The 27,445-nt window shown below is 54.0% G+C and overlaps 1 protein-coding gene across 2 annotated transcripts in view; it reads right to left on the bottom strand.

The window, feature by feature from the left end:
* Nucleotides 1-26,861, bottom strand: part of ZBTB16 (zinc finger and BTB domain containing 16) — a 183,980-nt gene extending 157,119 nt beyond the window's left edge. Inside the window, exons 1-2 of one of the 2 annotated variants that reach the window (XM_025893536.2) lie at nucleotides 26,564-26,861; nucleotides 22,205-23,562 (exon numbers count right to left, since the gene is read on the bottom strand). In XM_025893536.2, coding sequence (XP_025749321.1) covers nucleotides 22,205-23,472 — 1,268 coding nt within the window. In that variant the 5' untranslated portion in view covers nucleotides 23,473-23,562; nucleotides 26,564-26,861. Of the gene's footprint in view, nucleotides 1-22,204; nucleotides 23,563-26,198; nucleotides 26,218-26,563 lie in introns of those variants that run through there. The other variant, XM_073903778.1, reaches the window with a different exon arrangement.
* Nucleotides 26,862-27,445: the final 584 nt, after the last annotated feature.

Below are 27,445 nucleotides of genomic sequence, written 5' to 3'. Positions count from 1 at the left end.
AAAGAAAAAGACACAGTCCCTGCCCACAAAGGGCTCTCGATCGTACTGAAGGGGCGGCATGGAAATCAACAGAGTAGTGTGCTAACGGCACTAACCCACGAGCAGGTGCCAGTGAGGAGTCCTTGTGTGGGCCCCTGCCCTCAGGATTCGCTCCTCTCAGCTTCCCGGAAGCCGCACGAGAGCCCCTTGCAGAATCAGCAAATGTTCACCCCTTGAGCCGTGCCTCCCCACCCAGCAGCGCTCTCCCTCAGACTGCTTCTCGCTGGGATGTGGCCCAGCCGGGTGGGTCCTGGACGCCAGCGCTGGAGGGCAAGGGAAGGGAAAAGATGATCCAGTTGCAGGGGCTCCTGGTCCTTGGCCCCGGCTAGCCTGCTCGTTGTCACCTGGTGGGTAAACACAGGCGTGGTACATTCATACCCGTGCCTGCACAATCAGGCATTGTGTGCAGCCTCTGGCCACCTCCCTACACACAGTGTTCACACTCTCCCAGCCCTTCACGCCTGCCTGGCCTATTCCTGCTGTAATAAAGATGCCAATTAGGACAAATTTTCCACTGATCAAAAAAAAAAAAAAAGACTGAAAAGAAAACAGAAAAAAGCTCCCAAACAAAGATGGTTCTGCTTTGATAAAACGTGAGCCTGGGCCTGCATTCTGTTCCCCCTTCCGACCAGCTCTGCTCGGGTGCTTAACCCTCGCGTGCCACACGGCCGAGGTGCAGAAAGCTCGGCCCACGCCCGCTTCACAGTAGCACCGCTGGTCATCACGCCACCTCCGAGTCACGAGGCCAACAATGTGCATAGGCACGCCGACGACGGGCGGGACACGGCGCCAGACTCCGGGGAGGAAGGCGAGGAAGGTGGGTGGCTGTGTAACTGAACAGGACCCAGATTTCACCCACAAAAACTTGGGGGAATCTGAGGGAAGAAATAAACAGGAGCAGCGTGATAAAAGATCAAGTCTGTCTACACCTCTTCGGGCATGGGGGTTCAAAGGAGGAGGAAGGACCCCTTCTTTACAGCTGGAAGCAAAGAGGAAGAACGTATGAAGAAAGCATGAGGACAGAGCTCCTGCCGTGATGCGGGGAGAAGGAAACAGCAAGAGAAGGAAAGAACAAAGCAGGACGCACCGAGCTGCCCCGTGTGGATGATGGACGAAAAGGTTGTAACTCAGACATAAAGATGGTCCCTGCCCTTGGGGTGTGCACAGCGCAAGGCATAAGCTGAAAAGAGCGGAGGAGCCGAGATGCGGCTGGAATCCAGGATCTGAGACAGCTCTGAATGCCAAGCTGGGAATTCTCTAGCTCATTCTCTAGAAGAGGTACTAGAGAGCCACTGCAGGTCTTTGAGCAGGACAGCAACATGATCAGAGCCCTGCTTAGGGGCCACAGTCGGGGTGCTCTACAAGAAGGCTGCTTGGAACACAGACGACCATCTTGTTAAGCGACAGTGAGGAGGTAAGGCTGGAGAGGCAAAGGGAAGGTGGGAGCCATGCGGACACCAAAGTCTGGAGGAGAGAGCAGAACCTCCGGCAGGATGGGAGGACCCAGAAGAAGATTCGGGAGGGACTGTGCTGGACTGAGCTCGATGAGCACCGGGTTCTGGTTTCTGGCAGGACTGGTGGACGCAGCAGGCAGTGAGAAAGGAATGTGTGCGACCCAAGACGGACAAAATCCAGAGGTGGAGAGCTGGAAGTCGTCCAGAGAGAGGTGATCACGGAAACCACGAGACTGCCAAGGCAGAGAAAGGAGGGAGAGAGGAGGGATGGTGGGCGTGTCTGCTTAAGAAACACCCACACCATGGGATCAGAGGGTCGCATTCAGCATCAACTGACGTGCTGAGGGTGCCTCGGTGAAGAGGAGAAACGACCAGCATCTTGCCAGTGAGGAACAGACCACGGGAGCCAAAGTGTTTGCCGCTCAGGAAGAGGCACCGTCAGCATTCAAACATGGATCCCACAGGGCTCCACGGGCCAGGTCATGCTGCCTCTAGGGAGAGAGTTTCAGGAAATACGGGGTGGCGGGGGGAAGCGATGCTTGTGTCCAAAAGGGCACAATGCGTTCAAGAACTAGGAGGTCACTAGCGACCTTTGAAAGAACAGCAGTGTCAACGCAGTTACCCTGACGAAAGGGATTGCGCTGGGCTGAGGAGCTCCTTGGGGCATGAACCTGAAGTCCAAAGTTGGGAAGAGCCAATCTGTAAGCACCCAAGTACTCCGTTTCCTAGTACCCACCCCCCCGGGTGGCAGTGAGGAGGAAACGGGTCAATGCAAGTGAAGTGCTCAGCACACAGCCAATGCCCCGTTAGCCGTGAATCACGGACCACCTAGGACGTGTTCAGCGCAGCACCGGGGAGCGGTCCAGGGAGAGGCGACGGCCATACCACCATCGCCGTCCTCCCAGACAGTGCTGCTGGTTTAGGTGGGGAGATGAGACACAAACAGGTCGGGGACGAGGCAGCAGAGCTCATTAGGAACTGGTGTGCATGGCCAATGCTGCAGGAGACCACACTTCCCAGAGGAGCCAGACTTGAGGAGGTCCCGAAGGCTGGGAGACAAGGAGGAAGGGAAGGACATCCCAGGGTGGGCTGGGCTGGAGCGGGTAGCAAAGGCCCACAACAGAAGCACTTTCATTCCAAGTTGGGCTCTCCTGGCAACGGCTCCTCAGAGGCCCGGGGCTAAGTCTGCACCGCCCCGTCATGTCTGCAAAGGGTAGAGCGTGAATGTGAGAAAGGACAGGTGTGCGCCAACTCTGATGGGTCCCCATTCAATGCCGCTGACCGGCGGGCTGTGCGGGGCAGTTCTCGCCCCCCAAAGCGGGGTGTGGACTATGAGCACGATACATGGGAAAGAACTTCAGAAAAACAGCGAGCACCCAATCCGGGCTGGCTGCAAAGCTCTTTACCAACCCACTGCCCCACCACCGAATATTCAGAGATCGGAAGACAGCAGAGAGCCTTCTCCCGCCATTTGTCTCCTACTACTAAAATCTCAGTTTTCCAACCTCCAACCAACTACAGCTCTACAAATACCCGGACCTGCTAGCGTGACATTCAAAGCACTCCATGACCTGGCCCCAATCTACTTTTCCTGCCGAGACCTAGCCCTCACTATGGCCATCCCCCTACTCTGGCACACTCCCCCTGACCTCACTCAGACACAGCCACACCTCTGCTCACCTCCTAGCTAGAAATGACAGTTCCCGTCTCCGCCAGTCCAAAGCCTGAGCCTAGCCATCCTCCAAGGACTGGCCAAATGCTACCTCCTCCATGAAGCCCTCCTGAAGCTTCAATCGGAATCGTTCAATTCCTCTCCTGGGCTCACCCAGTACACCTCACTCACGTAGTAACTGAGCACACAGACCAATACATACACACAGCCTTATGTGTGTATGCCCATCATCTCTGTGTCATTGTCAGCTCAAGGGGATTGACCCCACAGCACTTAGCAACCACCTAGCACACAGGAGGTGCTTACTCAATGCTTTTTCAATACCCAAGGCTTAAGTCTTCACCCTATGTTCACTGTTCTTCAGACTACGGATAGCGACCTAGTAGTGGGCCTTGATTAACGTTTTCAAATGAGACAGATACAGAATAGGAGAAAAAGTAAGAAAGTCCGTTACGTAGAGATAAACCAAGGTTCCTTGAACCTTTGGTTTGAGATACGTACCCTGGGTTGGGATAAAACAAAAAGTACTGTTCACTGTGGACCACAGCCCCCACTCTAGAATCAAGCAGCAAATAAGAAAGTAAGTTATCAGAGGTTTTGTCCAAAACATAACTTCTGAAGAATGCCTGGGGTAGGGGGGTCACTACACACTCTGTTCACTCACCAACACCTGCAAAGCGTCAGAACAGAAACATCATGGTGGGGGCTTGGGATTTGGACAAGTGTCCTCACTCACAGATCCTTCCAGTAGGTCCCCCAGACTCTGCTTACCAAGGAGGAAGGCACTCAACTCCTGGTAGGCAGATGGGCAACTAGCTTTATGACTAAAGGGGGAAATGAAAGATTTAACCCTTCTTTAGCCAGACATGTGTCTGAGCAGCAGTTGATAAAAACACTGTATTTTAAACCCCAAAAGCAACATTCCCAGGAGATTCAGGGCAATGAAGCCTGCTCCCAGGATTGCTAACTTGGGTGCCCTAGGAGAAGGGCATCTGATCTGGCACAGCTGCGCAGGGCTCTGGGGGATGTTCCCCTGCCACCTTCCTGACCCCAGCATCACTCCTTTCTATCACTCACCTCTCAACACATTCCTGCCCCCAACACCTGCCACCTGGGAACCATGAAGTCTGGCCACCGACATCTCCACTGGTTCCAAAGCCTCCCAAGCTCAGGAGTTCTTATCCTTCTAAATAATGAATTTGCCAGCCGTAATTAATGCAAAGAAAGAGATGCTATACGTTTCTCTGTTGCTTTGAGTTAGTTACTTTGAGGGAAGGGCAACCTCTAGCTAAAGGGTCAGATAAGTTGAAATCAATATAAGCCACCACCTCTGAATCTTTTAAATCACCACCTTCCCTCCCTAGACCATCCCTGAGCCAGACCCCTGCAGTGGGCATGGAGCAACCTGCAGGCCTGCAAATGACCATCCATTCAAGCTAATATTCAAAGCGACATCATCTCCCATCCAATTCCTGATTCCTCTCACGCCTCCAGGTTCCCCACCCCCACCCCCCACCAAAAAGAAATCACTGCAATCTCTGGGAGCAGACAACCAAGAACAAGGGAAATAACCTCAAGAGCACACAAGGGAAATGCAGAAGGGAAACATTCAGAAGACATATCAATAAAGGTGTAACATCTTGAATGATGGAGGTGAAACTCTGGTTCTCCAGATTGGTCAAACCCACTTAGTCATGTCCCTACATATAATTGCCCCGATGTGATCAAACAGGGATGTGAAATTTACAAATCTGGAAGTATCCAAAAAAGGAGTGAGAGAATGGTGGGAGGGACTGAAATCGTGGTAGAGGGAAAACCACTGGCTCATCAGGGAAGACGTGTATCGACAAATATCTGGAGGACTATGGGGCAGAGTGTCTGTGACCACAGAGAGCAGGATTAGTGGGGGACCCTAAGCACTCTCTGGAGATGGAATCAGCTGCTCAGTGAACAGTGACATCCCTCTCTTGGAGGGTCCGAGGAGAGGCAAGGGAGCACAGAGCCCATGAAAGCCTTGGAATGGGGGCTGGCCTCCAAGGCCCCCCCAGCCCATCCCTCACTGGGACAGGGCAACACCGGAAGCCAGGGCCCTGGGTTCTGTTGCCCCTGACATGGAGGGAGCATGCACTGTGGCTTACCTATTCATCCTGAAAGGACAGTGAGTATCTGGGGAAGGTGGAAGGAAGAAGATAAAAAAAAAGTATGTATTTCCACCACTGTACCCAGCCAGGGACTGGGATATTAAGAGATCCGGTGTGGGGTTGAGGTTCCAAGACAGGAGCTTCCAGGCCAGACCCAGAGTCCCCAAGACCAACCTCTTTAAGCTCTGGCCTCTGGGGAGCAGTAAGGAGGGCATTTCTACCTACCGCCTGGTGCATTTTAACTTACATTTAGGAACTGTTTGTTTTATGCTGTTTTGGGTTACAGGGTAGGTGCCAAGCGAGACTGTCCCCCTTTCAGCTTCTCTTTTTTAAGAAAGACAAAGAGAAAAACAAAACCACCAAGCACCCGTAGCCCAGGCCCGTGTCTGCGCTGTGGGCGGCCTACATGAGCTTCCTTTATCCAACCACAAAAAGGCATCCGTGGAACCAGCGAGGGGCCCTGGAACGGCCCTTCCAAGCAAGGGCCCGCCGCTCCGTTGAGGTTAGCAGTTAACTAGGGGCCAGGAGCCACTCGGGCAAACAGACCATGCCCCTCATTACACAACGCCAGTCCTTATCTGTCCCTTGCCACTGTCAGTTTGCAGACATTGCGTAGTGGGACAACCACAGCCGAGACTGGCCCGGGGAAGATAGCCGTCTCCTTGCTTGCTATCGGAGACGCAAGAGGGGGCCAGGACGGTTAGCTGGGGTTCACACATTCGGGTTGCTATTAAAAGAGAGTTGGAGAGAGACGGATAACAGTTCGGCTGGCCAGCTTCACGGTGTCACTTCCTTTTGACCATGACAGCTGAAGGCCCCCCTCAGTCCACCTCCCTCTCCCAGGCCCTCCGACCAACCGGGAGAGGTGGCAGGGGTGCATTTCAGGTCACTTCATCACATCTGGGTGGAGTGCCAGGTGCGAGATGGGGGCGCAGGGCACGCGGATCACTCTCCGAGTTCCCTTCCCAGCACACTGTGGAAGGCAGGCAAGGAGCTGGGGCAGTGGAATCCGGGTTCAGTGGCCCATACCATTCCATGCTCTTCCTCAAACGCCTTCCTGGGCTCCCAACTGCCCCAGAATAAAGGCCCAAAACTAACCGCTACCTTCATTGAGCAACTACCCTGTTCCAGGCACTGTGCAGGATGTGTTCGATGCATTATCTGAAATCCTCAGACTGGCCCACACGCTGTCCCCCACAACAGCCCCACTGGAGGGACGAGAAGACCCCGGTTCACAGTGCTTTCAGCGCACGGCCAAGATCACACGGGGTGCGTGTGGCATGGGGACAACCTGCACCCGGGTCTGCCTGTGCTCTCTCCACTCTTCCGTGTTCTGCCCCTTCTCCCCTCCCCGACCTGGCATTCACGGCCCCTCCGTCTGGCCCCAACCTACCATTCCAGTACAACCGCCCTCCTTCCAGCCGAAGGAAGTTACTTTATCAGGAATCTGAGCACTTATCACAATTGCAATTTCATAGCTTTTCACAAGATTGCCAGCTACATAGCTCTCCCCCGTTAGGAAAGCGTACAAGGACAGCGGCTGCTCATCATGGAATTCCCAGGGCCGAGCCTAGTGCCCCGCGCACCGTAAGTGAATCCCTCCAGGTGGAAGGCGTTTCGTCTCTAAATTTCCTGGTGCTTTTTCTAGATAGCTATATAATCTTTCCACTTCCTACTTTCTGTCATACACATGACATGCACACACATATGCATGTAAAGTATTATAACTCCTCTGCTCACATTATAAGCTCCTCAAGGGGAAGTCCCATATCTTATTAATCTTCGTATCTTAAAACCCCGAACACTCTGGGGCGCCGGGGTGGCTCAGTCGGTTAAGTGTCTGCCTTCGGCTCAGGTCATGATCCCGGGGTCCTGGGGATGGAGCCCCACATTGGGCTCCCTGCTCAGCATGGACTCCGCTTCTCCCTCTCTGCCATTCCCCCTGCTTGTGCTCACTCTTTCTCTCTCTCAATAAATAAGATCTTAAAAAAAAAAAAAAAAAAAAACCCTAACACAGTGCATCACCTATAAATCTAAAGGACTCAATGTATATTAATCTACTCAGCGGAGCAGCAAAGAGATTAATGAGTAAGAAACAAGTCACCAGGCCAAAATCCACCCAGCACCCCTCATATCCAAACATTTGAAACTAGTCTCAAGTCAGAGCCTATTCTTACCTCCTCCTTGGTGGAAACAGGGAGCACACCCGGCAGTTGTATACAAATTTGTGATCAAGGCAGGGAATGAAAAACATGGCTTCCAGTCCTGGTTTTGACACGAGCTGGCTGTGTGGCCTTGGACAAATCACAGAGCCTCTCTGGACCTCCACTTTTTCTGCCCTAAAGGAGCGTGTCGTCATAAATGATTTTATGAGCCCTTCCAGCTCTAACATAATTCTATGATCCTTGGTCACCTTGAGGACCCACACCTGTATGGCAGGTGGAGTGCTAAGAGTACCTTCCTCAACAGGTGGCAAGAAGGATGAAGAAAGGGACACTCAAACACCCCCTTACACTATTCCTCAACCCTCAAAAAGAAAAAAAGAAACCATAGCTAGTGACTCAACCAGTCATTCACCCTCCTTAGAAAGGATGACAGCCATGATTTGAATAGGGATCTGAAGTAAATAAAAGGAGAAAGCAGACACTGAAACGGATGGTCAGTAAATAACTTCCAGTGGAACCTGAATTTTTTCCCACATATGTATACTTTCACAGATTCAGTTTGGGAGTGTTCAAATTAGCACAACCTGGCCTTAAATACTGTGCAAAACACATAGTAAGCATTTTGCTTTCATTTATGTCGTCAATGGTTTCAATGGGGATGACTCATCCTTCCTCTTTAACACACTGTTCTAATATGGTTTACTATAAATAATGCAGAGAGAGAGGGAGCGGCTGAAAGACTGAACACTAGGCCTCTGCACAGTCAGGTCACAAAAGACCCAGGTCCCACAGACAATCCCAAGGTGAGTGTGAGCTCCTCTGAGCGTCCAGCAGTGGCCCTCATGACAGGAAGAGGAAACACGTCCCTCCACTCTCGGGCATTCAGGGCACGTAAGACTGTTACATGCTGAGGATGGGCCAGGGCTGCGCTGGGGTTTACCACATAAGCTCCTTTAACCTTCCAGAGCCTTCCCAAGAAAACAGGTCGGGTGCACACTCAGGCCACCACGCCTCCATGCCTACTACTCCCTTAGAGTGTAAAAACTCAGTGCATTCTTTCTGACCCTAAGCTACATCTCCTGGTGGTGGCAGATTTTCTTAACAAGAGAAGTGCCTCTTGGGACCCCAAACTCACTGGAGGTCCGACTACAAATGGAGAAACACCACAGCAATAAAAGGATCCGCTCCAGGCCGAGGCAACTGGTGGCGGCAGCCGGAAATCACTAGCTCCTTGGCCTCCTTCACCTCCCACCTAAGAAGTGAGGCCAACATTCACCCAGGGGCTGAGCTGACAAACTCTCTTGGCACATTCTTTCCTTTGGAATCAGACACAGTCATCCAATGTCACCACCCAACTATATTCACCGGATTGGTCATCAAATTATTTTGACCATTTGCAAAAGTCAAATCTACCTGCCCAAAGGACAAGGCAAGAGAATATGGCACAGACCTTGGAAAGGGTTCCAAAGGAAGATTTCCAAAGTGTTTGGGGCTGTGGCCACATTACGGGATTACGTGATCACTTATTAGATATGTACGCTTCTTCAGGAGAGCAGTAGCACTTCACAAATGGAGACCTCTGGATTCATAATGAACCTGCATCGTTCACCCATTATTTGGTCTGCAGGCTGCTAGCACGGAGTTAGTACGATCATCAGTGCAGCAGTGACCCAAACAAAAGATTTCACTGGTTCCTTCCGGAGTTTCTCACCTGGACCAAACAAAACGGCAGGCTTCGAAGGGCCGAGTTCTATAGCACAATGGTGCCCATTTACAAAGTACCTTCACAGTGCTGCGCACTTGACACATTTTATCCACATAACCACCTAAAAGGTGTTGGTCTCACTTTTTTACAGAACGAGGAAAAGGGGACTCAGAGGCTCAGTAACTTGGTCAAGACACACAATAAAGGGGCGCCTGGGTGGCTCAGTTGGTGAAGGGACTGCCTCCGGCTCAGGTCATGGTCCTGGAGCCCCGGGATCGAGTCCCGCATCGGGCTCCCTGCTCGGCGGGGAGTCTGCTTCTCCCTCGGACCCTCTCCCCTCTCATGCTCTCTCATTCTCTCGCTCAAATAAATAAATAAAATCTTAAAAAAAAAAAAAGACACACAATAAATTCTGGAGCCTGGGTTCTCGTCCAGGACACCTCACTCTAAAGCCTCCATCTTCCCGTCCGTCCACAATGTCCCCAGAAAACACGACCTCCAACCACCTCCCAGAAAGCTTCTTCCCTGAATAAGGAAACCCCGTGCCCCCTAATTCTTGGGCTCTACTTCACTATCTTCAGCCCCTCACGGACTTTGTGCTAGGCATTTCAACTTCCCGGTATGTCTGTCCCAGCAGACACCCTCTGCTCTGAACAGCCCCCTCCCCGATCGGCAAACATCGCAAGGACATCAAAACAAAGCTATCAGTAGGGTTCCTAGCTTTACCAGCCAGTCCAAACTCTTTTGTTTGATTCTCAGACAGCTTATTGACTAGGTGATGGGGTCAGAAGTTTGCTTTTCACCCAGCCTCTTCCAGAACCGAGCACCTGGCCTGAAGAAGCAAACGCAGGGCAGGTGGGAAAAATCCACCCATTGAAGATTTCAGATTTACATTGTCAGCGAGCAAAAAGTACTCACCAGCTGACAACATGTGGAAAGGAGAAAGTTAGTTTAAGGGAGGAAAGGCTACGAACCACAGAAACAAAAATTACCTACACCATTTTCCCTCTTACATTAACATCAGCAGCACACTCGATGGAATGTTCTCAGAGACTCTGCGTCCACGTGAAGGAGGAGGAAAGCAGGTGAAGGCAGGAAGCGGGCAGACCGTGTGATATATGCAGCTGCCTTCCATCAGGTGCTTTTACACATCTCCATCCCGATCTGAAAGAGGGTCTTGGCTCCCCACCTGGTCCCTCCCTCACACACCACCCCTCACCCTGACCCCGACACTTTATCTTTGCCTATTGGGAAAACTGGCATTTATCAAGTAATCTACTCCTCATATATTGTTAAACAGACCACAGGGGTTATCAGTGGAGTTGATACAGGGAGATAAACAGCAACCTCTTATGCAAATAGCACTAAGAATGTGGGACTGGCCACAGGACAAAATCGGAATTTAGAAGAACATGAACCTTAAGGCTTTACCTAGGTTCCAACCCTGGAAACCGCAGGAGCTCGGAGAAGGTTCTCTGGATGGATTCTCCTCTCGCTTTCTTGCAGGGAGGGGCAGGTGGGGGGGGGGTCCAACCTGCCTGGCCAAGAAGGGTGGTGGCTTCCTGTCTTTCTAATAGAACTTTCTGTGACCATGGCCTTCGCCTCCTTGCCACAGAAACTTCATTTTTCTAGGATTTCAGATCCATCGGAATGAGCTCTGTTCAGAAAGGGAGAGAATGGTATTCTCCAAGGTGGGAAGGGGGTCAGAGGGTGGAGGGAAAAAAAATCCACAGAAAACCAGGAGTTCTGGGTCCCAAGACACAAGCCACATGACCAGGAGAGGATCCCTCCCCCTGGGCTCTGCAGATCTGCCTCTGCGTGGCAAGAAGCAGGGCCAGGTGGCATCTTTTCAAACCTTTCTCATTATTTGAAGGGCAAACTCACATCAAGAACCAAGAGGTGAGTGGCTCCAAGTGACAAAAGCCTTGCATTCAGAGGGACAGAGCAAGCGGCTTCTCACACCAGGCTGCAGGCAGGGGAGGGGAAGGGGTGGAAACGGGAGAATGACAGAATCCAGGGCTGGCCAGAATGAAAGACTGAATGGAAGAGCCTAATTTACACAGGAAGTGAGCACTTACCAGACCCTTCATCTCAACACACAAAACCCTCGGCCATATCTGGAAGCAATTACATCCAGTTAACATGATCTGCTTGCCACTAAAATTAACTGCAAACAGAAATATTTTTCACTTTTGCAACGGGGGATGCCAAGGTTTGGCCTACCCCCGCTAACCCCCGAGCCATTGAATCTGGCTGCTGGGGAATACTTAGCAGCTACCCAGCTCAAAAAACAAAAACCACTCTTGTGGCTGTCAGGACACAAAAAGTAAAATAGTGGATAATTATGAAGACGGGAAGGAGGGGGAGAGGTGGCAGTAAAAACCATTGTGCTAGAAATTGAGGAAAGGGGCCAGGCACGCGGGCCCCAAATGGGTCTGCGGCGTTTTACAAGTCCAGCCCTGGTTTTCCACGCTCAACGTCAAGGGAAGAAAAATGTTTTTAGAGTCACTCGATTTAGCAGTGCTTCACATTGTTTTTAGGTCCCATCTTCATCCCTTCTGCCAAGGGGACGGGGGTGGGGGTATGTAGGGAGGTAGACTCGCAAATGTTAGCAGATCCTTAATTTAGCAGAGCATTTAGGGGACAACTGTCACGATTTAACTTCTGCACTGAGCGCTTCCCATCCCTACTCCACGAACGCTTCTGAAGCGGCTTCCACCTGCTCCAAGAGGGGTTAGAGTCCGCGATTCATTTGAGACAGGCACAGTTTTCTCACGGAGAGGGTGGAGGGGAGAGCTTGTGGGCACGAGGAAACGGGCCACTGTCCCATCTCCAAAACTCCAGGTCAGCTGCTTCGACGCACTGACCATTCCCGTCCCTTCTCTCTGTACCCAGCCCGCCGACTGGACAAGAACTTATTTTTATTTTTCCTTGAACTGTTGTCACTGATGTCAGAGACAGATGGACCGATTTGTTTTAAAGTTCCGGAAGGAGGCATCATCTCCAAGCCCCTTCCCTGCCCCCCCCCCCCCCCCCCCGCCCCGGCCCATCATCTTCTGGAGTCAGCAGACTCCCCGGGCCGCACCGCCCAGTGTAGTTCGCTCCTTTGTCACCAGGGGCCTTCCGCGCGGCAGCAGGCAGACACCTCACCAACCTCGTTTCTCAAAGAGTCGGGCCAAAGCTTCCCCCCAGAACGAGGTCAAACGCTGCTCTTCTCCGCAAAAAAATCACATTTACAAACATGACTCGCAGGCAGAAGAGGAAGGAGGGACAACTAAGCAGCTTTTCTTTGATTCCAAGGTTCTGATGAAGAAGAAAGTCTTGATACACTAAACAGAGAAAAAGGACTAGACCATTCTTTCCAAAATTTCTTAGAATAATATTACGATGAGAAAGAAAGAAAGAGACACCTCCTGTCAGTGAGGGCCGCAGACCACGCCACGTGCCTGCCCCGGGCTCCATATTCCGAACGCATCCTCCTATGGCTAGTATCACCGCAGCACGTTAGAACTTCCTCCCAGAGAGGAGGAAGACGGCGGTTAGGTATCTCGCCCAAACCACGGAGCTTCTAAGAGGCCGAGGATGAATTCAAACCCAGGTTCCCAGCTGCCCACATTCTGCGGCCAAGGATTCCAGAAACTTCTGACATTGCAGGAATGCAAACAGCCCAGCAAATAATCATCCCCAAAACCCACGCCCTCTCCCGGAGACAGCCCCCGTTGGCATGTGGGGGTCTCTCCTCCCCCCACCCCCAGACTCCACACACACACACACACACACACACACACACACACACCTAGGCACACACAGGCTCCGCTCTGCCACCACCCGCCAGCCATCCAGGCACAGAAACGGTTAAGTCATCCTCACTGAATAAATCAAAAGTTCAAGGCTGCAACATACCACAATGATTCCCTCTTTACATATGACAAGAACCAGAGAGGGGCTGAAATCCCAAGCATCCTGAGCAGCCCGCACAGGTTACCCCGCCAGGGTCAGGGCCGCGGACCTTTAGAGGCAACATTCATTTCCTGAACAGGACAAGTTCTCCTGACCATAAAGCTAATAGGAACTTCCTCGCACGGCGAGCTCAGGCTGACAAGGCTACTTGTCACTGGCCACGCAGGAGGAGGGCGCTGGTTCCCATTAGCGGGTTATGATGCCAGGTGCTACTAATAAGGTACATCGGCAAGAAACAAGAGCCTGCTAAGTTGTCTCTCCGACTCTGGAAGTAATCAGGCCTGGGCTTTGGGGTTGGGGAGAGGACCTTATTTAAAGAGAGGATGGGGGTGTTGGGGGGGGAGGTTAGCCACGGTAGACCCCGACAGCATCTAACCCGCTGAACGGCTTAAATAAATACATTTCAAACAATCCCTCTGTATTTCCCCCAACTACCATAAAAGACTCCCCCAAATCAACACTAAGAATGTCTCCCCCAGCACTCCAGGCCTGATAGATCACCAAGAACCATTACGGCCGGCCACATCTGCTTCTCACTATGGCAAGGAGCGTTGTGCCAACAGGCCTAATGGCATTAAGATCACAACGCTCGGCTAATCCACTTAGAGACCGACACCGGGCAAGGGTGGCAGGGGGCTCAGCGAGCGAGCGAGCAGCCCCCTTGTCAGGCTGGGGTCACAAAGAAGCGGGAAGCAGGGAGGCAGCCTCACGTGTGAGTCCCTGCTGTCGGCTTTAGGTGACCTGCTACCTCATTTAACTTGTTTAAAACCACATGGAGAGGTGAGGGGCTAAGCTCCCTTCACAGGAGAGGCGCCCGACAAGTCGGACAGGTGGAGTCATCTGCCCAAATTCACAACGTGGTGCCAAGTCACACCCACGTCTGTCTGACGTCAGTCTTTGCGTCCCTGCCCTGCACACCCCGCCCCTACAAAGAGAAAGGTCTGGCGGTCTGTCTTGCTCCCGACACGCCTGGTGGTGGTGTTTGTGTCCGTGTCCAAATCCTTACTTAACATTCTGGGAAGTCCAGATGGCCCAAGGGGGCGCCCAGCTGGCTCAGTCAGAAAAGCATGTGACTCTTAATCTCGGGGTCTTGAGTTCAAGCCCCACGTTGGGTGCAGAGATGACTTAAATAAATAAATAAACTTCTTTAAGACGTAAATAAAAATGGCCCCAAAGAGGGGAGAATGCTAAAAACCACTTCCAACTGGCCGTGCAATTTCTCCTCTTCATCAAAAATTCTGTGACCGAGTCTCCTGATCACTTTGCCAGGGAGGTCCCCACGGTCTCAGGAAGTTCCTTTTTTTTTTTTTTTTTAAGATTTATTTATTTATTTGTTTGAGAGAGAGAAAGAGTACATGAGAGGGGGGGAAGGTCAGAGGGAGAAGCAGACTCCCCGCTGAGCAGGGAGTCCGATGCGGGACTCGATCCCGGGACTCCAGGATCATGACCCGAGCGGAAGGCAGTCGCCTAACCAACTGAGCCACCCAGGCGCCCAAGTCCCAGGAAGTTCTTCGTGCTGTCTAACTCAGCTTCTTCCTACTGCAAGGCTGCACGAAATCTGTTCCTGCTGAAGGAAATCGGGGCTTGAGGACAGATTCGAACGTGAGCTGGGAACTTAGAAATGAGCAGGTTTTGGAGAGTTTTCAGCCAAAGTTTCCATCCTGACAATAAAGTACTGGATCCCCTGCCTGCAGCTGCAGAGATAAGCCTCACGTAGGCAAAACCCAACCATGGTTTTTCCAGACTGAACCAGCATAATAAGGACACCGGGGCTTTTAAGGGGAGACAGTAGAAAGGGGGATTTCTGATTATGCTGGTATGAAATTAACAGCAAGAGATTTTTATTTTTGTAAGTGCGTTTCTTTTTCTCTCTTTCTGTTTTTTGTTTGTTTGTTTTTCTTTTTTGAGTCAGCATAAAAGGCCCCTATCGCTAGAAGCTGGTCTCTCTGAGCCGTAAGAGATGATGCGGGATGATGCTGTGCTCCCAGGACTTCTGTGGCCCTGACCCCCAAAAACCTGAATGCTCTGAAGTAAGCAGCCCCCTCCCCTACCTACTCTGCTCCTCTCGAGCCATGGGAGGAGATCCGAAGGCCAGAGGGGACCAAGCGATGAGCCTCCTGGCCACCAGCTGCAGGGAACACAGAGCTGGTCCTTCCTGTATGTCCCCTTCCCTTATGATTCCATCCGGGCCCGAAGGTCCAAACAGGGCATTATGGAAAACACAGTGAATATGGGGCCAGAAGACCTGAGCACGAACCCCGGCACCCCCCTTCACAGTCTTACTGTGGACAAGTCTGGTAACCTCTCATACTTCCCTCTGCCCATGAGGGAACTTGCAACTAGTATCCCCCTTACAGGGTGGCCAGAGCGTGTGAGGACAGCCTGACTCTGAACGCACTTAGCACAGAACCCATAATGTACCAAGCACTGAGAATGCTGTTTGCAAATCCACGGTTAGCAGTGGGGAGGCAGGACAGGGAAGGAGCTCTGGAATGCCCACCCGCCTCAAGCCCAGACTTCCCCTCCGTCAACTGGGGCTTGTGCTCCTCATCTCTGCGTCGACCACAGTGATTTGCTCGCCTGGCCACAGGCACGGGCTATTGGATACTGGGTGAGCCTGCTCGGCATTTGGAACTGATGATGGTGGAGTGCTGCCCAGCTAAATTTAAATGAGAACTGGAATGACTCATCAGGCTGCGGGTTAATGGGACAAAGAGTACCCTGGCCACCAGGGTACAAGAGATCAGCTTCTGGGGAGGGGGGAAATGCAGGTGCTCAGGGTGTATCGGCCCCACATGCCGCCCATATGAACTAACACCTCTGGGGAAAAGCAGGCCCCGCCGGACCAACAGGAATGCATTTCTTACCCTGCACCGCCAGTGTGCCGTTTCACAAGAGCCATAAAAATACAATAGCGAATACACACGGAGCATTTACTCCATGCCACCATTCCTTGCACTTGACAAACATTTGCTAATGAATCCCTGTAACAACCCAGTGGGTAGGTACTGTTATTATGCACATTTTACCAAGGAGCAAACAGGCAGAGAGAGGTTAAGAAACACAAACACAGTCACACAGCTGGTAAGTGGTAAAATCAGGATTCTGGCCCAGAGAGTCGACTTTGCTCGAAATGCACATTTACTACGTGGAAAACATCAGAGGTGGGGCTGTGGGGATGCCCCGGTGAATTTTTCTTTCTACCAAAATAACTGCCATCAAGCCAGGGCTTTCACCTAACGCCACCGAAACAGAACCTTTAAGAAAACCTTCTGTTGGGGCGCCTGGGTGGCTCGGTCGGTTAAGCGTCTGCCTTCCGCTCAGGTCATGATCCCAGGATCCTGGGATGGAGCCCCGCATCGGGCTCCCTGCTCAGCGGGGAGCCTGCTTCTCTCCCTCTGCTGCTCCCCCTGTTATGCTCTCTCTCTCTCTGCCAAATAAATAAATACAATCTTTAGAAAAAAAATCTTCTGTTACCGAGGAGAATTCAGGAACCCTCCAAGGGGCACACTGAGGCACGCCTGTGTTCATTTAGCAAGATTCTTAAGTCTCTCAGCTGGACTTGTTTTAAAGTCATTAATTTAAAAAAAATTAAAGTGATTGGAAATGTTTTTCCCCTGAATTAGCAAGAAATGAAAGAGTTGTGAATGGAGTTTGATTTTAACAGTTTAGGATAATCACTATTTTAAAGATTCATAAATAGAGTTCCTAGAACAAGCAGGAGGCGAACGTGTCGCCGAGCTGAGGCGTTCTTGCTTCCTCTCCCCTCCAGCAATTAGCAGCTCCATCCAATAGTGACAGCAAATTAAAACGGGACTTTTCTCGCTGAGATAAAAGAACAGGCCACTTCCCTCCACTGGAAAGAAAATAAAAGAAATCATCTTCAAAATGTCCCAGAGTTCAGCCTAGAGCCCAGCTGAGTTCCTGAGTATTAAAAATGAAGTGGGAGCAGACAGGAACAAATCAGAGGGATCCCTATTCTAGCTGGCTGACTGCCAATCCAAGACAGGGCAAAATGCAAGTAGCCAAAAAGACTTCATGAAGATGTAAGTACACGCACAAGGGGTTAAGGGAACTTCTTAAAGAACTCAACCCAGAAACAGCCCATCCGAGCACTTCGTTTTACAAACGAAGGAATTAAGCTCAGAAGGGAAAAGAGCCCAACAAAGGTCATGGGGCTAAAAACCACGCAGTGGAGTCTAGAGGCCTGGCCTCCACCCCAGCTGGGCACAGCAAACACCACCAAGTCTCCTGCCATCTTCCCAACTACCCAACTAACGACCTCTCCAAAGGCCAGATTTCCAGGAGTCCAAGAGGTGATAAACGTAAGTCATTCATCACCCCCAAAAGGACACTTCCTGGAAACAGAAATGGATTCAGAAAGGATTTGGGCAAATCTGTGAATGACAGAACAGCCACAAATAGCTACTCGGAGAAGTCGATCTCCACCTGACCTTTAGGATTGACGTCAAGGAAGATAGCTGTGGCCTCCAACAGTGGTATCTGAGGGACGGTGTTGGCACCCAAAGACTACATCAGATGGATCCGTCCCAGAACGGCAGTGTGCGTGTGCTTATATGGCCTGGCGCAGAGTACTCAGGACTGGGCATCAGAAGGGAAGCTGGGCTCCCGACCCTATCCATTTATAGCTATGTGACCTTGGACAAGTCATTTATGGGCTCCAGAGCTCCTTTTCCTCGTCTGCAAGGTGGGGCTGAAAAGGGTCCACAATCCCTGATCCAAAACCTGTGGGTACTTCAGAAAGCCAAACTGTTCGGATTTTAGAAAGCTACTACGGGGCCCGCAAGTGTTTGCCAGTCCCGAAGGAGTCTAGAGAAGCACTCTGTAATCAAACACATTAATATTTTTGCAGCAAAACATATGAATATTCAAAATAGGTGGGATAAATATAGCCTCCCATCAGTTCAGATCAGGTTTTGCCACTAAATGAGTTGCACAAAACCTTTTCGCTTTCAGAGCTTCTCAGACTTCCTATTCACAGATAGGGGATGATGGAGCTGAACCCGCGTAGGGGAGGCAGCAGTGCGGAGAGAGACAAAGTCCTGAAAAGAGCCCGGCAAAGAAGAAAGCACTACCACTGATCAAAGGCACTGCTGATATTACTGCTGTTGGCTGTCCTTACTACACTCTTTCCCAGCAGAGCTGGGTTTGACCTCGGAGGTGCCTAAAGGCGGCAGAACGATGAAAGGCAACCAAGAGTAAGGGCAACAGCTAAGCTCCCCAAAGTGGCCGAAACCAAGGTCAACAGCTGCTGGACCTCTACATGGTCAACCACCGAAAACAGAGCAGCTGGCCACCTGAGAGACCAAAGCGAAGAGCCAGGCAGAAATCTGTCATCTCAACTATGTGGTTCACGCACCCTAGAGCTGGCCCCAAGAAGCCTCTGGGAAGGGCTGCACACGTGGGTCCGGGGAGCTGGCTGAGATCATTCCTTGTTTCCCGAGCATCCCTTCAGGAGCCTGGCAAGAGCTCCTACTGTGTGCGGGCAGGATTCACACTGTAGCCAGTCCAAGGGTCTGCTGGAGAAGATCCAGAGGCCCCAGGGCAAAGAAGACCCAGCTCTGATTCTGCAGCACGCAATTCAGAAACATATTCCTACCAGGCTGTGTGAGCCTGGGGAGACTGAGGGCTAGGAATGAGGACTGTGTTCACACCTAAGTCAACCTCACCTTCAGCTGTAATCTTATCAACCTGTGTGTGTAACTCTGAGAAGGAGAAGTTGCGGCTGGCTCAGGTGAGCTGGTCCCTAGCTCATCCCTAGCTTATCAGATCCCGATAAGCCTACATGCAGAACAGCTCCAGCCTTTCAGAGACAGAGAGAGAAAAGAGAGATGAACCTAGAGAAGGAGAGTCCAATCCTCCAGAAACCTGCTGGGACACTCCCTCCCTCAGATACTGTCCTAGAGAAGGTTGTGGCACCCAGAGCTTGCTCCTCATCTGCTTAGAGAATGCTGCTGGTCTTTCGGGTCTGCTGACCTTCTGGATCCTTCAGGTAAGTGAGTCCCATTTAATTTACCCAAGGAGCCCTGCCCTGTCTTTCCATGGGTCCCTGACTCCAGATGATGCTGCCTGTACGTTCTTGCCCAGCACCGCGGGGACCACCACCTCGCTCTTCTATTCTGTCCACGGCTCCGGCTCTCTCTCACCAGCCTGGGACTGAGGCGACCTAGTGACGGGATCCAGACCGAACCCTCCCTCCCGAGCCACTTCCCTGCCCTCTCCCCCTCTCTCCTTTCCATGCCCTTCTATTCCTCAAGGATCCGGGCAATAAGAACTGTGGGGGGACTTAACTCGGCAACACTTTGGTCTGTGGCTTAAAAGTAAAATAAAACGAAACCTGTAGCTTGTTTTCTCGCTTCATCGCTGCTATGTTTACACCCAATTGCACAACATCCTGATGCCAAAATCTCCCCCTCTGACTGTTTGGTCTTGCCCTCTTGTTTGGACTGGTGGTTGTGATGCGAGGGGAGGTACAGAGAAGAGCGGGAATTAGGCAAGTGGCACCTTAATCGGGGAGTTTTGAGGGAGAGAGAAAAAGCCTCCCACAAAGTGCATCTGACCAGGGGGCGGCCACAGGAACATCTTCTCCCTTCCTTGATTTCTTCAGTCCCTGCAGCTTCCCACCTGAGGCCCTGCCCTCGGCTCTAGTCTGTTGGGCTGCAGCAGCTTACTTCCCACCCTCAGTCAAAAGCACATTTGCAAAGTCGGCAGCCCACAGCCGAGGATCCCTGGACCAGGGCCTTCCCGTCATAAGCTCACAGGGACAGGGACATTCTCCGCACCACCTCATGACCAGCAGGGCCCCGGGGGAAGGCAGCGCTGTGGACACGACACTCCAGAATTCAGAGTCAAGGGAGGCAATGCAGAGACCCGAACAGAATGGGTGACCGAAGTGTCCGTCGTCACCTGCATGCTTACTATGTGTCACTCGCTCGCTGCTCTAGGGGTTCCTGGATGTTACTGCACCAATTCAGCACCACGCTCTACAGACCATCTCCATTTAAAAATTTTTTTTTAAGTAGGCTCCACACCCAGCGTGGAGCCCACCACAGGACTTGAACTTACAACCCTGAGATCAAGACCTGAGCTGACAGCAAGAGTCGGACACTTAACCCACTGAACCACGCAGGTGGCCCATCTCCATTTTAAAAAGAGTAAAACAAAGCTCAGAAAGGTTACATAACGATCCCAAGCTCCCATGGAGAGACATGGCTAGTCCCACGGCCCATTCTCCAGGGAATGTAACACAGCCAGGCCTCTGCCTCTCCCCAGAGGACAGAGGGTCCCACAGAATGGGAGCCTGGACCTCCTGGGAGGGTGGTATCTTCTGCAGCCCACCCGGCTATAGAGGCAACTGGGACTGGAGGAGAGCCAGAAATAAAATTACTTTCCACTGTACCCTATTTCTCACAGCATGTAACTGAAAGAATTCACATCCGGAAAAGATGATAGATCTGGTCCAGTTTGGGGAGGGGGGTTTCCTCTTCAGGAAAGTCTGAGCAAAAACAAACACATCCTCCGTCTATTTCTGAGTGTCACAAGCATCAAGAAGACACACCTCACTGGCGGTTATTTTTCGCACCCGCCGGAAAAATTTGGCTACGTTCAGCTCAGCGGCACTTTCCACAAAGTCAGTCTCAAGAGCCACCGATCAGGCAGCGTCGGCGGCACAGGTTCCGGCTGGGCTTGGGGTGATCAGCCGACCTCCAGATGCCTCTCCGGCCCCCACACCCACTCACTCACGCCCCCTCTCCTGTACCTGAAGCAAGAACAGAGGAGAGGGTGGAGGAAGAGGGTTGCTGAAGGGCAGACTCCCCCCCAAGATCGGCTAAACCAGCAGGCGAGAGGGCGTGCCAGAGATATTATCGTGGACAACAACGAAAGTAGCCTTCCTGACACCGTTCACCTGACCCAGGGACAAGGGGGTAAAATGATGGGCACATCGTTACAGCAGATCCAAGTAAAAGTCAAACCCACTACAGATTCTGTCCATATTCACTCCACTTAGGATGAGCGATGCTCAAAACCCTCTGTTGTGTAGACGTGATCCTCTTCAGCACGAAGCGACTCCAAGAGGTGGCAAAGTACCAGGAGGCTAAGACCTGAATTTGAATCCAACCCGGTCTCTTATCATCTATGTGACCCTGGGAAAGGGTCTTAGCATCTTCCTGTGTGAAAGAAGAACAGCCCCCTACCCAGCTCAGCAGACTGCTCTAACAAAAATGTGACTCCACGTAAAGCACTCAGTATTGAGCGAGGCATACCAAAAGAGCTCAACGAATGCTCATCTCACAGAGAAAGAAACAGAAGCCAGAAGGGAGTCAGTGCTGGCCCCAAGTCGCATTTAATTCAATGTGAGTAGAGATGGGATAAGAATAAGGCTGCAGGCTGCAAAATCGAGACTCTCATACCCGTCCTTCCCCCTTGAATGTAAATCAACTCCCTCTAAATGTGTTTGCAGGGGCAGAGAACGAGGAGGGAGAGGAAGCAACATTCCTGGTGAGAAACGTTCCCCAGGAATGGCGCGTGGAACCCGCAGCTCCTCACATGGCCGAAGCAGCATCAGCCCCTCCCAGGCTCCAGAGCTGCCCACTGCCGGCCTTGGCGGGGAGCACTCCCTGGGGACTTGGGCGCCTGGGCACCTGTGTCCCTGAAACCCAGCAACATGGCCACGGCCAGGCCAGGGGAGACCCTCTTCTCCAATCCCACCTCCTCGTCTCCCACCCTCCAGTTTATTAGTCCTCCAGGCAAAGGCGACCAGACCCAACAGCAGAAAAACTAAACGAGAGCCCAAAAGCAAAAAGAGGAAAAAGAGCTGGGCCCCCGTGAGTTCCCCGATGCTTAGGAAAGACCCCAGGTCCTCTTGCCACATTTGAAGACTATGCCCCTCATCCCCCACCCAGGACTTAGAAAAAGCAGGGGTTTCTTTACAAAGGGCAGGGAGGACTAGGGAGCCAGGCCCCAGGGCACGGGGGCAGCTGGTTATGAAGGCAAGATGTCCGAGCCAGAGGGCTGGGGCCATGGTGCGGGGCCGGAGAGAACCCTACCTGTGCTGCTCCACAGCCTCATTGTCAGGAAGCTCCACCCCACACACGCTGCACTGCTCCCCGATGGTCCGGCTCTCAGACTTCATGCCCACAGCCAGCTCCCCCAGCTTGTTGAACAGCTCCCTCTGGATGAAGCCCTGGGGCAGCAGCCCCCCGTAGGTACTAAAGTCCATGGACACGGCCAGGGCAGGCTGCACGTGGAGGCCCGAAGTCACTGAGGATGGCATGCTCAACACGGCGTCAGCCTTGTGGTTGGGCAACACGGAATAGATGCCCAGGTGTTTCTCAGCTGGGGGCGTGGGGTGTTCGGGGCGGCCCGGGGGGCCCTGGCCAGCCTCAGTGGGAGGCAGCAGGGGCTCCGTGCTCTCCTCACGCCCATAATGCAGCTCCCGAGCGCTGGTGATGACGCTGCTCCGAGTCGGGGTCCCGGGCCCCTCTCTGCCCCTTTCCTCAACTTTGTCCCCCACGGCGCCCGCCGTGCTGGACTCGGTGGCCCCAGGGCTGTCCTGGCCAGGCACCTCGTCCACCTGCATCATCTCCGTCTTCCCCTCAGCCACCCCAGCGTGCCTCCCGCCTCCAGCCAGAGTTGGCTCTTCGGGCCCTGCAGGAGGCTGAAGAGTTCCCTGGAGAAGAGACTGTCCTATGGTCATCAAGCTGTCCACCGCAGCCTTGGTGGGACTCATGGCTGAATGACCGAATGAGGTGGAGACAGAAGGGCTCTGGTCCACCATGGGTCCCGGGAGGCTCTGTGCGGCCACACTGGCATACCCACTCTCCTCGCTGGAATGCTTTGAGATGAAGATGTTCTTGAGGTACCGAGCTTTGCGGTCCTCTTCCTCCTCGGTCGCTCCATCTGCCATGGTGGCCTCTGTGTCATTGTCATCCGAGGCCTGGATGGTCTCCAGGATCTTCAGGCACTGCTCCTCCAGGTACTCAATCTCTAAGATCTCGGCTGCATACAGCAGGTCATCCAGGTCCTCCGCCTTGGCTTGCAGTGTGGCCGTGTATGCATACTCCAGAATCTGCTGGAAGGTCTTTGGCGAGAGGAAGTCCAGGGTATAGTGCTGACTGTTGCGGTGGAATAGGATCTCGAACATCTTGCTGGTGCAGGCCAGCACGGTCCGGTGGGCATGGAACTCCTGGCTGTCCACCATGATGACCACATCACACAGTGTGCCGGCCAGCCGCATCTGGTTGGCCTTGCACAGGAGCCCTGTGGGGTGGCTGGGGTTCTGCAGCTGGATCATGCCCATCTTTGTCAGATCCATGGTGCTCCCCTCGGCTTAGGCATGAGGCTCTCTTTCCTTCTTGGCTCTGCGTGGCGGGGCTGGGTGGGTGTCCTGGACCAACCAAGGGGGCTACAGGGGGTAAGGGAGGGGCGGGAAAAGAGATGAGAGAACAAAAGACAGATTAGTGTCCCTAAAAGTAAGGAGTCAAACAACACAGCCCCCGTATACCCCCCTGCCCCCGTGAGACAGTCTTGGTGGTTTTAATGGGGGGGGGGGGGGAGGAGAAGGAAGTTTCCTAGAACCCTGCAACCTGCCTTTACAAGCCCAGGAATGAGGAGGGTAAAAAGAAGTTTCTGCCACCACACACGCTCCATTCACTGCTCTGTGATGGCTGTTAGATGAAGCGAAATGGCAATTACAGTAAAGCCTTGTGAGTCCCGGGCTTTCTGGAAGTCTGAGAGTGGGAGCTCAGGTACATGCAACAAGGCAACATGCGTTATGAGGAAGTGTCGGCCCGCACTTTAAATGAGAGTTTAACCCCTTCCTTTAGTCAGTTAAAGCCCTGGATCTCACTCTCAACCCCTGTGCAGTAAACCTCATCTTCTAAACAGAGTTCTATGTCCTGCCTCACTGCAGCCTCGCAAGGAGCACAGGTAAGCCTACTGGGGCTCGCAGCCTCCAGTCGGGGCCCACAGGAGTCTACGAGCAAGGGCTCTCCTTCTCTGGCCCTCCCAGGCCTCTGCCCTTCCCCTCTTCTCAGGGCTGCAAGGGACTGACCCACCCACACCCTGACTGCCCCCCCTTAGGCACCAACGGAAACACACACACATAACCCTCACACTAGTTTGGCTTACTTCCACCCATAGGTGCCTCAGAGCTATTGCACATGCCATCGGAAATCTGGACTGTGTGTGCATGGGCATGTGCGTGCACACAACAGCTGGAAGGAGAGTTAACACGTGTGCAAATACTTCTCGGAGATGCCACACCTACCTCCTGCCCACAAGTGCCCAGTGGGCAAGAGGATCTAAAAGATGCAGAATAGGTCACAAAAGACCTAGCGATAAAGAGATCATAGGAAATATGCACCTCTCTAGCCAGCAGTGCACACACTAAGTACATGAACTCCAAGCGTGTCCCACAGGCTCCGAGGTCCTGCGCCCACGAGCAGCAGTTGGTACCGGACATGGCTTGGAGGCACCAGATGTGATACTGGCACCAGCATCTAGTGTGTATGTTAAAAACAGTATGAAGAGAGAACAGGCTGGGAGACAAAGGCCTCTCCCAAAGCGCTGTTTGAGGGCTCTGGGACTCCCTAACCGGTTTAAAGTGTTAGGAAGACATCACCCAGCCCCAACCCCTCCCCACCCCCACCCCACCCCCGCCTCTGCCTTGCTGTGGCCAACGCTGCAGTGAAATGAACTGGAAACAGCAGAACACAGGCTCTCCCTGGCTCTGGGAACACCGCTTGCCTCCACCCCCAAAAGGAGCCCTATTGGCTCCAGAGCCACAGATCTCACGCAGAAAGGGTTAACAGGACGACTAGTCAAGACACTTTTGCTGCCCACCCTGGGGTGGGGACTAAGGCCGTCAAGAATGGAACTGCCACTCATCCGCGCCTTGCCACCGTGGGTGCGCTTTCCTTCAGACCCAGAGGCTTCGGAGAACGAGGAGGGGCCATCGAAAGAATGGAAGCTGGGCCACTCGAATTCCTTCCCAAAAGCAAGCGCCCTGGGTCCTGCGGGAAATCAGGGTGCTCTTGGGCAGCCGACCTCCACCCACGGTTCCACGCCCGGGATCTGGTGGGCGCAGGCTGCAGCGCCCAGCCCCGCGGGGCGGGGGGGTGGGGGACGCCTGCGCTCGCCCGCTCGAGCTCCGGGGATCGATCTTGCTCTCACTCGCCCCCAGTCCAAGCCACCCCCACAGAGACTTGGAAGCGACTTCAGCAAACTTGGGGAAGCAACTTTTCCCGGGGAGCCAGACGGCAGAGAGAAGAGGAGCAGGGTTAGGGAAGAGGGAAAGCGAAAGAGACCCGAACGAAAGACGAGAGTCGGGGCAGGCTGGACGCCGAGCGAGAGCGCGAGGCGGCGGACCCGCCCCGCGGCGCAGGGGCAGCACAAAAGCCCGACAGCGAGTTGTGGAAGGAAAAGCGAGAAGGGAGCTGCCGGCCCTCCCTCTCGGACCCGGGGCCGTGACCCCCGGCAGCGACGGGCAGGGTGCCGGCCGGGGCACGTTGCGAGCGTCCCGGGGAGCGGGCGGGTGAATCGCCGCACCGCGCGTCTGTGCGTTCTGGTGGGTCCGCGGGCCGGCGAGACGGTGCGCATTTCGAGCGCGTGCGGGAGCGTTCGAGGGGCTGTGCGAGCGAGCTGCCGGCGCGCCAGGTTGGGAAACGCATCCCGAATGCATCAGGTGCAGAGCCGGGGCACCCACCGAGCGCGGCCCGGAGCGCACCGCGAGCTCCCGCGCCACGGCCGGTCCCGCCGAGAGCCGAGGAGGGCCCGGAGCCCGGGAGACCCTTCGGAGCTCCGCCACGGCCGCCCCTCCCCCCCAAAACGGGTCGGGGGTCAAGTCCAATCAGGAAAAAAAGAGCCCACCACGTTTTTCAAAGAGAAAGCAAACCCAAGTGAATCCGAGTCCTGCTCCCCTCCGCCCCCAGATCCACTCCTCGGATCCTCGGATTCTGGCTTCCCAGCCGGCGAAAAAACACAAATAAACCACAACCCTATCGCGCCCGCGCACCGGTCCGCATACATATGAGCACCCACCGACTCCCGGCTCCTCCGCCGGCCCCTGGTGGTACAAAGCCTCCGGTTCCCCGACCCTCCGCTCGCGCCCGCAACCCCCGCAGACCAGTCTGCCCCCCACCTCTCACCCCGACCGTGCCCTAGAGCGGAAGGGTTGGGGAGGCAGCTGCGCCCAAGCTGACAGCCGGGGCTCCCCTTCTAGCCGACCCCCAACCGGCGGTGGCGACGGCTGCCGCAGCAGGAAGGGAACACGCCGAATAAAATAAGGCACAAGCCCGGCGGCCGAGTGGCCGAAGGGAGCGCGCCCCTCGGACCTCTCCAGCCCCCCGGCGCCCCGGCGCGCGCCTGCGGCTGAGAGGTGCGCCCCTCCCCGGCCCCCCACTCACCGCTGCCGAGCCGGGCGCTGGGGGTGGGTGTGCGTGCCTCTTGGGGGGGTGTGCCTGTGTCGGGGAGGGGTGTTGCTGGGAACTGTTGCTCTCGGTATCACGGCGGCAGCGGCGGCATCGCCCGGCAGTTCGCAGTACCCGCTCTCATCGCCCTCAACTCCTCTCTGCTGCGAGGTTAGCAAATCACCACCGGCTGCGGCGCCTCCGCCGCGTCCCACGTCAACGCGGAGCCCCCTCCCCTGCGAGGCCCCGGCGCCTCTCCATCTTTAGTGCTGGCGGCCGAGCCCGGCTCGCTGCCCACAGCTGCCCCCCTTCCTCCCCCCCTCCCGCGCCGTCCCCGGGCTCAGCCCGCCCACCCCCACCCCCGTACTGGCCGAGCCCGCGCGCGCTCCCCGCCCCACCCCTCCCCTCCGCCGTCTCCCCTCCCCTCCCCTCCCTTCCGCGCGCGCCGCGCTCCGGGCTTCGCCTGACATCTAGCTGCTGCTGGGGCGCCGGCGGCCGCCGCTCACCGGCCCAGCGGAGAGGAAAGGAGAAGGAGCTCGCGGAGAGCGGGACCAGGGACTCGGAACCCTCAGTGCGGGCAATGGAGGTGAGGGGCGAGGAGCAGCCCCCACCTTCAACCCCAGGTTTTTTATTTCCTCTGGACACGGGTTTTCTTCTTCCCTGCTGCCCCGGGCGCGGAGTTTCGTCCCCGGCTCCAGTGTTTGCCCCGATTCTGTGTGTGTCATCTCGCCTTTCACTTTTCTCCGGGCTCGGGGCCGCATCCCCCGTATCCCGACATCGGTTGCAGAAGGTCCCTTTCTCAGCCCAAGCCCAGGCCTTCTAAAGCCTCCGGGTGTTGGGCACCCGGATTGCGAAAAGTCTCCAGGGGCGCGCATTTCG

This window comes from Callorhinus ursinus, unplaced genomic scaffold, assembly GCF_003265705.2.
Source record: "Callorhinus ursinus isolate GAN/ISIS: 27379988/994484 unplaced genomic scaffold, GSC_fseal_2.0 scaffold19, whole genome shotgun sequence".
NCBI classification, from domain to species: Eukaryota; Metazoa; Chordata; class Mammalia; order Carnivora; family Otariidae; genus Callorhinus; species Callorhinus ursinus.
Note: the sequence above shows the minus strand (reverse complement) of the source record. Positions and strands in the feature narration are given on the sequence as shown.